Raw genomic sequence first — 14,093 nt, 5'->3', positions numbered from 1 at the left:
CATGCCAGGACAGTTACTTAGTCATTTTGCTGGAATGTGCTCAAAATGTTCAAACTTCATTAGGTGCCCTGCTAGTTTCACATGCTGCTACTCAGCACAATGCATGATCACTTCTACTTTCTTCTGTAGCTTCCTCCTGCCTACTCTTCACTGTCGCCACTTACACTCCTTTTACAGTACATACCTGGTGCACCTTGGTTGGAAGAGGGGCTGTAAGGCCTGTGCCTAGGGGACACCTGCCATGGTGCAGCTCTCATTTGTGGTTTCTTATGGTTCATTGTTTGAGGGGTCTTGCTGCGAGTCGTCATGTGATAGTGTCCAAGAGGTGTTGCAGGAGCCTGGGCTGCTACAACTGCTTTTCGGTGGCTCTCTGTATCAGTGAGAGCAGTGGTCTCCAGGGGGATGTCCCAAAGCTCAGGGTCATCTGGAACAATGCAAAGACAAACACAACAAAGAGGGAAGAGAACAGTGTGTCAGCCCAGCTCTAGTACCAGCCCCCCTTTTCCTCACTTGATGACCCCAGAAGGGTTAAACTAGAAAGGAGCTTGCTGTTTTCCTTTTGCCTGTTGATCTAACTCAAAATGAAAAATCACACTGCCCAAGAGAAGCAGACACTTCAAGGGTTCTGTCTTGCAGCTACAGGCAGTAAGATGGAAGGAGATGCAGCTGGGCTTTCTCTCTACTTTATACTTTCAGGTGTAAGGTTAAAGAATACAGGTGCAGCCCCAACAGACATTTCTTACTGAAAAGCATCTGATCTCACATGTATATGCACCAAGACTGGAATGTGTGTGAACCCTAATGGCTACAAGAAAAGGTTCCTAGAGGCAGGTTCCCTCTAGTGATCCTCTAATTGTAGGGGCTGTTAAACCCTCCTAGTGATGAAAGTGTGTGGCCATGAATCAGTTCACACCTCTGCCCAGGTCTTTTCCTCCAAACTGCAACTACTTCCCCCTCTAAGGGTTCTTGTTGCCACTTCCTATTGCTGAAGTAAAGATGGTGCCCACACCCTTTCCCAATCCCTTCATTAACTCCTGCCTCCACCCTGTGAACTAACAATTTGCCAGCATTTAGCTGCCATTCTTTGCTGACCTGCAAAGAACTCCTCTTCTGCAGTTGGTTCCTGTTGTACTGGAGTGCTGTGATTCACCAGTGAGGGATGAGATGCTGCTGGGCACAGGTAACAAAGGGAAGGTATTAGTGCTAGAAATGCAAAAGGACACCACCTAATTCCCTGGGGGTGAGGGGAGGCGGGAAGAGAGTCAGGTAAGATCAGGTTTCAGAGTAGCAGCCGTGTTAGTCTGTATCCGCAAAAAGAAAAGGAGGACTTGGGGCACCTTAGAGACTAACAAATTTATTAGAGCATAAGCTTTCCTGAGCTCACTTCATTGGAATGCAGCTGATGAAGTGAACTGTAGCTCACGAAAGCTTATGCTCAAATAAATGTTAGTCTTTAAGGTGCCACAAGTCCTCCTTTTCTTAAGTAAGACCAGAAAGGCCACCAACACCTGATACCAGATACTAGCTGTCCTATAGCCACTCCTTACCCTTTGCTGGAAATGTGGGTATGGAGGTAAGGTAGGAGATGGTGTTTGGTAAGGCTTACTAGGGACACGGGAAACATCCTGAAATTTCTTGCACCATGAGCAGAGGTTTGGTTAGCTCAGTCTTTCCTACAGCAGCACTGCCTAATGTTTTCTAAGAGGCTATGGGGCAAGTTTGGTCAAGTCCAGTTTGAGCCCACATCCCTGCCCTATAGGGAACAAGTATTAAAAACTTCAGCTTTCCTTTTTTTATAGCTTTCTTCACTCAGACAAGAGCTGGTAAAATTAGGCAGCCAATGAGGGGTTAACCCTGTCAATCATGCTCATACCCTGCACATAGCCTAACTCACTGGTGGGGGGGTGTTATGTCTACACTAGCACCTTTATTGGGCAGCTGATTGAAAAAAACCACACCCCTGCCAGATATAAGCTACACCAACAGAAGTGCCTGGGTGGACAGTGCTATGTTAGGGGGAGAGCATCATAGCTACTTTTGCTTGTTGGGGGTGGTTTAATTATGCCCAGGGAATATCTCTCTCCTATTGGCATAGAGCAGGTTCATAGGAGACCTTACAGCTGTGGGGCTGCAGTAGTACACCTGTGCTGCTGTAATGTAGACACAGCCTAGTTTGTTGGACTTGCAGATTCACAGTGGTGTCTCTTACTCTGTTTGCTGACTGGATTGGCTACTGTCAGCTGTTTTTTCTCCATTTGCTCCCGGAACTGCTGCTGAAGCTGCTTCTGCCGTAACTTCCGCTGGTAAGTGGCATCACTCCCACAGACTAAGGTGATGCTATGTCTGTCCCAAGAAATAAACACACAGTTGGATGGCGCTCCAGCTGCAGTTACACATTAGGAAGAGGGATGCTTATAGCAATAGCATGCCAGGGAAAATACAATAGTAGTTAGCACTTCTATCACACCTTCCACAAAGAGCCCTCCCCATCCCAACACGCTTTACAAGCATTAACTATTTACAACTTCAGAGGTGCTTGTGAGGCTTAGTTTATCCATCTAAGCAATGGTAATACTTAAGGCACAGCTAGGCCCTGTCCAAGTTCATACAGGAAGTCTCTAGCTAGAACCCAGCTCTCCTGCCTGAATCATTTACACAAAACTATCCCATACTCCAGAGACTGATTTGAAGTTAGTATGAGACAGTATTTATCACACCTTGTAGAAGACTGCAATTTGAGGAGCTCAGTCCAATGAAAATATTGCATACGTAGATGATTATTAGACACCTTGTCTGGTTATGTGCAGCCAGAAGTAGAAATCTAACACCCTTGGAACCTCTGGGTTCTCCTCCTGCCTGCTGCTGGACTCGTACTCTCTGGCATAGAGACCATACTATGCACTTTGTAATGCAGCACTCCCTCAGGACTGGATGCCCCCTAAAAGCCTACTGACAGTCACTGGAGAAATGTATGGTATAATAGCTATGGATCAAATATAGAGTTGGTATTGTCTAAATTAAGGAGAGAACTGGCCGCAAGATCACTGACTCAGGGAGCTCCACTGAACATGACTCATTCATGCTCCTGCAGCTACAGGGATATGGAATTTTGGGAGTGATTGGGGGAGTTTGTACATTTTAAGTCCCAGGAGTGACCAGAACGTGGGCTGGATGCTCATTTATAGTACAATATAAATAAAAATAATTAAACTAAAAAAATATTCTCCAGTTACCACTCACCTGGAGCTGTTTTGCTGCTCCTGCTCAGCTGTGCTTAAGGAAGCCGCCTCCTGGCCAGGTTTGCATGGGGACATGCTCTCACAGTGCTGGGGTTGCCATGCACTCTGCTTCTGCAGACAGCTACTGTATCTAGCCTTCTCTATTGCAGGCTCAAAGTCTTGCCTTTTTGCTTTGGCCAAATCCAACTCAGGAGGCAGCTAGTATAAGAATGAATCATAATCCATTGACCAATTCCCCGTCCCCCATCAACTCAAAAGTTACAGAGACTCAAAGCATCTTATAACAACATTTCATGGTTTCAGAGTAGCAGCCATGTTAGTCTCTAAGGTGCCACAAGTACTCCTTTTCTTTTTGCGGATACAGACTAACAAATTTATTTGAGCATAAGCTTTCGTGAGCTACAGCTCCCTTCATCGGATGCATTCAATGAAGTGAGCCGTAGCTCACGAAAGCTTATGCTCAAATAAATTTGTTAGTCTTTAAGGTGCCACAAATACTCCTTTTCTTATTTCATGGTTTGTCTCTCCCTCCCTAGCTGCTCTTAACCTAGGTTCGGGGGAGGTTTTGTCCTTTCCCATTTTCCAAGCACTGTTTGGGTTCTGTATTCTGAAGGGAGTTAATGTGGCTGTTTGCGGAGCACCATCACTAGCCGTGTCAGCAGTGTTTGTTAGCTAGCACTGCCTCCATACAAACACAACAGAATTTTAAAATATAAAAGTAGTTGAATCTGGACAACCCCCACGGTATGGAGGCAGGTAAGGTAGTAAACACTATTACAATAATGTTCACTTTACATAAGTGTGTACAGGCATGTATTAGATCTGGCCAGAGAATGGTCTTCACCCTCCAACCCAGGAGTAGAAACATACATCCCCACCCTTTAACTGAGCAGACATTTGGGGAGGGAGGCTAGACAGAGCAACAGCAAGAGACACTGTACCACACAGCCTGAACTTCTAAGTGCAGAAATCTAAGAGAAGATGGCAATGTGCTACTGACACTAGCTTTGAGCAATTACCATACTTATCTCTGAACCACTATTAACCATGGCAAATAGCCTTCTTTAACAGAAAAGCCACAAAATGACTTATTCTAATGAAAACTGTTCCAGCAATAAACAGATTTCACATGTGAATCTCATTCTAATAATTAATATTCATTACAGAAAGTTAACTGATCCACCTATGGTGATGGATACCCTAGAAATTCTTACATAATAATAGTAGTGAAGAAATAACAGATGGGTGGGGATGCTGAGAAGGCATTAAGGGTTACAGTGGATGTGCCACTAAAAAGGGAAATGCCATATTCCATGTAAAAAAGTAAGATATTATTCTTCAGTGTTTAGCCTTGGTTAAGTTAAAAAGCTTAAGTCTAGCTTTGGGTACCACCCAAGAGACAAACCAGAGAGTACTCTGAAGACAGCAACAAACTATAAGAGGTCTGGAAAATATCAATCTGAGAAAAGATTGATTGAGATCTGGGCATGACCAGAATCTGGGAGAAAGACGAAAGACAATAGTTAAAGGGGAGTTCATGTAAGGAGCGCAAGGGCCTCCTCTCGTAATGAAGCACAAAGTTTAGTAGAACTCTAGCCTCAAATACTTTGCTTAAGGACTGGAGGTCAAATTTGTAGGGCCATGGCCCATTGGTTTCAACCAATCACTTCCCCCTCCAACTCTTCCATCATGTATTTTTGGTTTTAAACATTACAAAGATGTTACTGTAGCTGTCTCTGGCCTATCAAAACCAGCCAACCTTAAGACAATCAAAAGAAAGCAGAGATCCCTCCTGCCCACACAAATTTGGGAGTTTGCAGTTTCCATATTAACTCCTCAGAAAGCTGCAATACTGTGTTTCAGCCACCATGTGGTACTGAGTGAGATTATAAAACAGCACCTCCTAGCCCACCCACCTGATTCCAATATGGCACCCTCCAGCAGGTACCAATGACTACTCCTCCTGGATCCTTCCCTAAGGTAAACATGCCCAGGGCTCTACTTCTGTATATAAGACTCTCTAGTAAACTGGAACTAAAGTCCGTGGCAAACCCTTCTCATTAGACTAGAAATTCTATGGTAGCTTCAAGTATATCAAAAACTGGAGTGGTTTTATTATAGTAAATATAAAAATGAATAATATAATCAGTCCAGGAGACCAGTGCAGTGTAACATTGTTTATTTTTCTTAGTCCCTAAAGTTTCAGTTCTCTGTATGCTGAAGATTTCTGCACTGGTATTTTACAAGCCGTTGGGGAGAGCTGAAGCTTTCGACAGCTATGTAAGCTTTGTTTAGACTAGAGTTCCCACTGTTGCCTACAAATGTGAAGGTGGACTGAGGGCAGTAGCTGTGGGATACCATACGAAAAATTTCTAGTGTAAAAGAAGCTCTGCTGTACGTAGCACACAGTACAGTGGTTTGAGTAATTTGGTTTGATATGGGACTGGAAATAGTTCATCCCTGTCTACAGTAGTATTTAAACTATTATCAACAAGGGCGTTGCTGGACCCACTACTGGTAATGATACAGAATGGTCTGGTGCTCAGGTACTATTGTGAGGGGAATAGTATGACAACCTGACTAGAACAGAGTAAACAAGACTGGAGAGAGAGAGAGAGAAACAGCAATGGGCTTAAGCTTCAGAATGGCGTTATTTTGATGAACTACTGGGAAAATCTTTTACAAAGAACAGTTCAGACAACCTGACTAGCAGCCAGCGGAGGCTGTGGAATCATTGTCACTGAACACATTCATGGCTAGACACATTCACCCACACGGCTAGCAAGTATGGTTTAAATATTATGGTTTCCATCCCTCTCGATACAGGGGGATGGAACCAATGACCTACTAAGTGTTCCTGGCAAACTAAATTACTCTGCTTTCTCCTTCTCCAAAGCCCCCCATATCGCACCTGACGAGGAAGTTTATTCACTGATCGCAGGTAGTCTTTGTCCAGAATGCAGTTCCCAAGAGCATTTCCAAAGCACCTGAGGGACAAGAGAGCTTGCCATGACTGAGAATTTAACGTTTTATTCTCACACCACTTGTGGAAATGTGCAAGTAGAAGGGCAACATACTGGTTCTCCACTTACTTGAGTGCCCTCTTCAGTCCATCCGTCACTGCTTCTTTCCTTGCCTTTTCTAGGGACAATGCCTTAGACTTCAGGCCCTCACTCACTCCGTAACCCACATCTTCATGGTACGATCCATCCTGTGGAGTGAGTTAAAAAAAATGCAGGGACTTTTGCCTTCATGCACCTGATTATAAGACTACATCTCTCTTATGTGGATTGTGTGTATTGAGTGGATTGGTATTTATTCTGTAGTAAGATCAGCTTTCCAGGGGCCCACAAAACTGTCTGGTTGGACACAGTAACATGGTGTGTTGCAGTCCGCTCCACACACACAGTAGTAGTGTCATTCATGGTTCTTAAGCAACGAGCAGTTCATCAACAGATGGAGCAAACAAAAATATATCCATTTACCTTGAGTTGGACTTTCACAAATGCACAAACTCCCACATAGAATTTGCCATTGTTGAGATCAACAAAATCTGGGAAGAGCAGGAAGGAGATGGAGTTATAATGGAGACCCAAACAGAATATCACAGGGTGAAATTTCTGTCTCATGCTCATCTTCCTAGGAAGCTTAAAAACTAAGCCCTGGTCTACACATAAAATTTAGATCAACCTACCTACCGTGCCCTGTGCACCACAGTTACACCCCCTGGGTACACATGGCTATGTCGACAGAAGAATTCTTCAAAAACCCCTTCAAATGATGTAGGAAGCATCTGTGCGACGGCCCTATAGAGGCATAGCTGCAGTGCCACACCTGTGCTGCTATGGTGCCCATAGTATGGATATGCCCTCCGTGTGAACCACCTAGAACTTCTTTGCAAAAGTACCTGGTGTGAGGTTGGGGGGAAAAGTTTTAAAACCCTTCTCAGGCAACTAGAAAAATCAATACCACTGGAGAAATACCAAGTTTCTCTATTCTGATCGGCTGGTCACTCCACAGCATCTCTCTTTAAGAAAAGGGGCTCCAGATCCATGTTTTTGAAGCTTCATTTTGGTGTGCCGGTCTTTCATACGGAGTATAGATTTACAAATTAAACTTTTCCCTCCCAGAAAAAAAGGACAGTTTTAACAGACTGACCTTAATAAAAGCATGTCCTGATTTGATAATCTGAGTGCACTATTACAGGAGTTACACAAACAAATCATTTGTTAAATGTATAACTGGTGACTTGTATATGCAATGGCTTATCTTGTAGGAATGAATTAAGCATGCAGTAATGATAACAGTCCCAGCTGAACTAATCCATCTCCTGTATTAGGATAAACTTCCAGTGTCTTTGAGTCTTTCAGATCAGCCGCCTTGCCTGACCCACCATTTATATTACAACCCACAACAGGTTAAACCAGGAGTTCTGACTCTCTATCCTTTCTGGTGTGTTTTCAGTGTGACAGCAGGCAAGTGACTTAAGCTTTTGTGCCTCAACCTCTCCATCTGTAAAATGGGACTAGAGACATTAACTATCAGTAACTGTAGTTTGAGAAGAATGATGGTACACACCCAGATTCTTAAGCTATACATGAGCTTGGAAGTTTCTGGGTAGCAGTTTCTGTTGGAGATGAGCAAATGCTCACTCACTGACTGCTTGAGCCCAAGTGTATGAAAGGGACTGTGTCTCTAATCACCACTTGGTTCCTTCCTACCAGAAGGAACCTGATCACCTCTAGAAAAGGATGGGCCAGACTACTCTGGGCAACAAGATACTCAGAGCGCAATCCTTAAATATCCAATAGCAGAGAGGTTGAGTGATTGTTCACACTGATGCCACTCTTGGTGCATGTGTGTCCCACGCACATGAGATTAAATTATTTCAGCCAGCAGTGTCATTGGGGCTGCACGCATACCTGATGCCTGTGATCCCTCTGCTCACCCAAGGGCATAAATGGGAAAAACAGGCCCTACAGTCTCTATTCCATCTTAATGGCTGTGGCTGCAAGATGGGACATTTGGCAGTGTCCACTTCACCTGCATACTGTTTGATTCACCTTAGATTATTACAATTTAGTTTTCCACTGAATGCATCCAATGAAGTGAGCTGTAGCTCACGAAAGCTTATGGTCAAATAAATTTGTTAGTTTCTAAGGTGCCACAAGTACTCCTTTTCTTTTTGCGAATACAGACTAACACGGCTGCTACTCTGAAATTTAGTTTAGTGTTAGTTATGTTCATTAGTTGCTATAAATTGGTTCACGGCTCTTGATTTGCAAGATACCTATTTTCCATATCTCAATACATTCAGCTCACAGGAAATACCTCAAATTCCTGTTAGGAACATCCCGCTACTGACCCGGAGCCCCTGATTGCTCCCCCATCCAGCCTGCTCCTTTTGACACCCTCCTCCCCTGCCTGCAGCCTAGCGGGGAGGAGTGGTCGACCTGCTTCCCCTTTCCCCTCCTCTCTCTGGTTTTTCCCCCTCCCCCCTTGCTCATTATGGCGGGGAACAAGGCGGGTAGGGCCCCTCCAGCAGACCCCGCCGCCCCTCCCCCGCCTGCCACCCTGTCGGCCTCCCTGAGCCTCTACCTCTGCCACTGCAGCCGAACCACCTGCTACCGCCCCCGCTGGGGCACTGGCAGCAGTGGACACTGGGGTGACCTTCGCTGCTGCCACATCTGTCGCTCCTTCCGACTCTGGGGAAGCCCCACCAGCTGGCGGGAAGGACCAGGGTAAAAAGAAGGGTAAGGGCCCCGCTAAAAAGACCAGTAAAAAGTCACGTGCTTGAGTCTTTCTATGGCACAGAAGGTTTTCACCAAATTGTCTATTAGTTGTGCACTTAAACTAAGGAGACAAGAAATCCTGGTATAGCCTTATCTCACTGATTGGCTAAATTAAGAAATACCTGACAACAGGCAATCAGCTCCGTTTAAGCAATCCAAAAGTTCTTAGCTTTGCTAGGTCTCAAAGTCAAGAGAGAGAAATCTATTCGGACACAAAGCATAGAGTTCACAGGAGCAGTTAGGCTCTCAGTGATCTGGAGTCTATCGTCTTCAGGACAGATTCCAAAAGTTAACAAATCTTTGTCAATCAGTGTCAAATTCATCCAACACCAGCAATGAGGACACATCTCAGGCTTCTAGGTCACATGAGCTCACTTATGTCACATGACATGACAAACTCCACCTTCACTCCATGTAAGAGTGATTCAAATGAATACATCTACCCAACAGACATTGCATGGACATGATGATTACTCTCCCGCGAAGTCCTCTCTTTGTTAAAATGGAGGAAAGATCATCTTCAGGTATGCAATGGAGTAACCTTCTCCATACATCTATCTACAAAGATTCCAGTGAAAGATGCTTTTGTTCTTGAATGGGGGCTCATCTGGATCACATGCAAATTCAGGGACTATGATCCCTCAGGAAGCCTGCTTCCACATAACATCCTAGAGCCCACAGCAATCTGCCTGGCATGCAAGGATTTCCTGCCTCTTTTTCAGGAATCAATAATTAAAGTGCTGACATTATAGCAAAGCAATGCACTGTATCAGGCAAGGGAGAGCAAGACCATCTCCACTCTGTCAAGGAAGCCATAAGTTTATGAGAGTGGTGCATTATACACCAGGTCACAGTGAGCTGTAGCTCACGAAAGCTTATGCTCTAATAAATTGGTTAGTCTCTAAGGTGCCACAAGTACTCCTTTTCTTTTTGCGAATACAGACTAACACGGCTGTTACTCTGAAACAGGTCACACCAGTAGCTCTGCACCTTTCTGGCTTTCAAAACACACTGGCAGACCAGCTAAGCAGGAACTCTTTCAACAATAATGAGTGGCCTCTCTCAGACTCAGTCCTACAGAGCATCTTTTGCAAACTGGGATTCCCAAAAGTAGATCTGTTTGCAACAAACCACCATACCAAGTATTGCACATTCTGCTTGAAGGGATGTGAGGCCAGGCTCTCTGATGTACCTTCCTTCCTCATCTCTTAGACACTGGGGTTGATGTATGTGTTTCCATGACACCAAGTGTCCTGAGGAAATGAAGGCAGCACCCTGGGTGCATGATCATGATGGCTTTAGCACAGGCCAGGCAGTGCAGGGACAGGATGGGCTGGGCTCTTGTGGTCTGGGGGAGTCACTCCCTGCTCTCCCAGGTCTCCTCCACTGCCCTCCTCTTTCTCCCTATTCCCCCCACTCAAGCAATACTAAGAAGGCCCCTGTCTCCTGCAGCTACACCCACTCCCTTTCTCCACCCTTGGGACTGAAAATCCTGATTCCCCAAATGAGCACGGCAGACATTGTTCATTCAGATAATCAGGATTTTCAGTTAACTGAAATTCGAATAAATAGACTTTACCTATACAAGGCATGACCGAAACAGAAGGAAAATAAACAGCAGTGCATCTCAGAACATGTCCCTGATTGCACTAGCAGTCTGTGTGCCATTCAGCCAACATGCGGTCTTTGGCATGGCTGCCACACATTGCCAATCCCTGCCAGCTATGAAAAGAATTAACATGATTTCACTGGAGAGTAAACACCCGAGGAGCCCTTTGGCCTGGGAAGGTTTGGACATTGCTTTGGCTGCCCACCCCCGACAATGTAATTGAATACCACTGACCTAGAGAATACTAAGTAATAGTCAACATGGACTTGTCATGAACAAATCATTCCAAATCAATGTAATTTTCCTTCTTTGAAAGGGTAACCACCATAGTGGATAGGTAGAAAGCAGTAAATAGGATATATCTGGACTTTAATAAGACTTTTGACACAGTCACACATGACATTCTTCTAACAAAACTGGGGAAATATGGTCTAGAGAACATGAGTGCACAACCAGGTGAAAAAACGTATTAAAAGAATAGTTATCAAGGGTTTGCTGTCAAAACGGGAGGATTCATCAAGAGGGATCCTGAATAGGTCTTATGTCAGGTACTATTCAATATTATAATTAATTACTTGGATGATAGAGTAGAGAATATATTTATAAAATTTGCAAATGACACCAAGCTGGGAGGGTCTGATGGGGCATCTGCCCCACACTGGCAGAAAAGGGGTTAAAAGCAGCCCTAGGGAGGCAGCTGATCACAGAAGGGCTTATGGGAGCAGCTAATCAGGGCCAGGCTGGCCCATATAAGAAGGGCAGCAGAACAGAGCAGTTTCAGTCACTCCCTGGAGCTTGAGAAGGGTGGAGGACTGGCTGCCTTGCAGGCGGAGGGCAGCAAGCACCCTGGGCAGAGCAGTGCTGCAGGCAGAGACCCAGGAAACTAAAGACAGCTCCTGGCAGGCTGCAGGATCTGCAGACTGAGGTCCTGACACAAGGGCAAGGAGAGTGCTGGAGCCACTGAAGGAAGGGGCTAGACAGTGGACTGCAGTTAGACCATGAACTGCAGTTTGCCACAGAAAGAAGCAGCTGGACCATGGACCCCAATTTGCCACCAGCAGGACAGTAGACTGCAGGTCCCCCCGGAAGGGGGAGGGGGGAGACAGAGTGTGGCACAACCAGAGGGCAATGTCATTGAAGAGGACACCACAGTCCTGGGAGCAATGTGGGTCCAGGAACAGAGGTGACAGCAGGCGAGACATCACCAGAAGAGGGCACAGCGCTAATTCCCTGGACAGCCAGCAGGAGGCGCCGCAGTGGTGAGTCGCACCCCGTCACAAAGGGGTTGCGAGCACATTGAAGGACAGGATCAGAATTCAAAAAGACCTTGACAAATTGGAGAATTGGTCTGAAATCAACAAGAGGAAATTCAATAAAGATAAGTGCAGAGCTCTGCACTTAGAAAGGAAAAAAAGCAAATGCACAACTACAAACGGGGGAATAAGTGGTTAGGCAGTAGTATTGCAGAAAAGGATCTGGGGGCTATAATGGATCACAAATTGAATCTGACTCAAACATGATGCTGTTGTGGAAAAAGGCAAATGTTATTGTAGGATGTATTAACAGAAATGTTGTAGGTAAAATACAAGAGGTAATTGTTCCGCTCTACCTGACATTGGTGAGGCCACAGCTGGAGAACTGTGGCCACACTTTTGGGTTTCACGCTTTCAAAAAAAGTTGCGGACAGATTGGAGAGAGTCCAGAGGAGAGCAACAAACCTGATAAAAGGTTTAGAGCAGTGGTTTTCAAACTTTTTTTCTGGAGACCCAGTTGAAGAAAATTGTTGATGTCCACAACCCAACGGAGCTGGGGGATGAGGGGTTTGGGAGGGGCTCAGGGCTGGGGCATAGGGTGGGGCCAGGAATGAAGGATTTAGGGTGTGTGAGGGGGCTCTGGGAAGGTGGTTGGGGTGCGAGAGGGTGTCAGGGCTCTGGGCTGGGAATGAGGGGTTTGGGGTACAGGAGAGGACTCCAGGTTCGGGGGGGGCCCAGGGCTGGGACAGGGGGTGCAGGCTCTGGGCTGGCGGTGCAGGTTTGGGGGGGGGCTCAGCGTTAGGGCAGGGGATTGGGGTGTGGAGTTGAGGCACGGGCTTACATCTGGCAGCTCCCACTCAGCGGTGCAGCCGGGGTGCAGAGGCAGGCGGGAAGCAGTGGCCAGACCTGCGCTGCTTCCCACAGCTTCCACTGGCCAGGAACGGCGAACTGCGGCCACTGGGAGCTGTGGGCGGCCGTACAAATGTAAACAAACAGTCTGGTGGCCCACCACTGAGGTAGGGACTAGCCTGTCTTAGCTGGGCAGCACTTTTGATGGCAATTCTAGCAGCCCGGTCGGCAGTGCTGACTACAGCCACCACAACCCACTGTTTGAAAACCACTGGTTTAGAGACCAGGTTGAAAAGACAAGTTGAAAGGAGCAGGCTTGTTTAGCCAAGAGAAGAGAAGACTGAGTGGAAACAGTCTTTAAATACATAAGTGTGTTACAAAGAGGATGGTGATTGTTGTTCATAGTCACCAAGGGTAGGACAAGAAATAATTGGCTTAGCTAGCAGCAAAGGAGATTTAGGTTAGATATTAGGAAAAAACTTTCTAACTATAAGGATAGTTTACCCAGGGTGGTTGTGGAATCCCTGAGATTAGAAGATTTTAAGAACAGGCAAAAGCCTGTCAGGGATGGTCTAGGTATATTTGATCCTGCCTCAGAGTGGGGAGATGGACTAGAAGACTTCTTGACATCCCTTCCAACCCTGCATTTCTACCATTTTTATGACTATCTCAACATCACCATTCTATCCAGGGCCACACTGTAGTTTCCAGTCCTGTAGTGACTCATGCATGTTTTTCACCCAGTTGGGAAGCTCCCTTGTTCCCGAGACCTTAATATAGTACTAGCAACATACACGATTCCCCTTTTGAGTCCTCAGCAACCTGCTCTCTTTACCACATGTCAATGAGTAGTGCGTTTCTTGTGGCCATTACATCAGATAGGAGAGATTCAGGGCCCCCTGCGTATAGTGTACCAGTTACTCTTAGACCTCATCCGAAGTCCCCTCGGAGTTCCACATAAACCAGTCCATTCATTTCTTGGTTTTCCTTCCTAAACGTCACTCTATCCTGAGTGAGGAGAATATTCACACACCCAGTGTAAAGAGCACTGTCATTCTACCTAGGCAGAACAAGATCATTCAGGAACACACCCAGGGTATTTTTGGCATTTTCTGACAGGGTTAAGTGGCAATCTTTATTCATACAGACATTATCTGAATGGATTTCCGAGTACTTAAGAACCTGTTATGAGTAAGGGTAGGAAAGATCCACTCAGTCATATTAGAGCTCATTCCACTTGGACTTTGTTGCCTGTTTGAGGAAGGCTCCCATATCTGAAACATGTAATGCAGCTAGATGGAGCTCGATCCACATATTAGTCACTATTCCCTAGTACAGACTGGCAGGTCAG

The 14,093-nt window shown here is 45.7% G+C and overlaps 1 protein-coding gene across 12 annotated transcripts in view; it reads right to left on the bottom strand.

Annotated features, from left to right (window-relative positions):
• The window catches only part of RAD52 (RAD52 homolog, DNA repair protein), a 48,188-nt gene that overhangs the window by 11,020 nt on the left and 23,075 nt on the right, over positions 1–14,093 (bottom strand). For 8 of the 12 annotated variants that reach the window (XM_073320672.1, XM_073320630.1, XM_073320688.1 and 5 more), the window contains 7 exons: positions 6,725–6,792; positions 6,332–6,450; positions 6,151–6,226; positions 3,241–3,437; positions 2,210–2,343; positions 1,093–1,170; positions 185–424 (listed from right to left, as the gene is read on the bottom strand). In XM_073320672.1, the coding sequence (XP_073176773.1) occupies positions 185–424; positions 1,093–1,170; positions 2,210–2,343; positions 3,241–3,437; positions 6,151–6,226; positions 6,332–6,450; positions 6,725–6,792 (912 nt within the window). The remainder of the gene's footprint in view (positions 1–184; positions 425–1,092; positions 1,171–2,209; positions 2,344–3,240; positions 3,438–6,150; positions 6,227–6,331; positions 6,451–6,724; positions 6,793–14,093) is intronic. The other 4 variants (XM_073320718.1, XM_073320727.1, XM_073320737.1 and 1 more) reach the window with 2 other exon arrangements.

This window comes from Lepidochelys kempii, chromosome 1, assembly GCF_965140265.1.
Source record: "Lepidochelys kempii isolate rLepKem1 chromosome 1, rLepKem1.hap2, whole genome shotgun sequence".
Taxonomy (NCBI): Eukaryota; Metazoa; Chordata; order Testudines; family Cheloniidae; genus Lepidochelys; species Lepidochelys kempii.
This window is presented reverse-complemented; position numbering and strand designations above follow the sequence as displayed.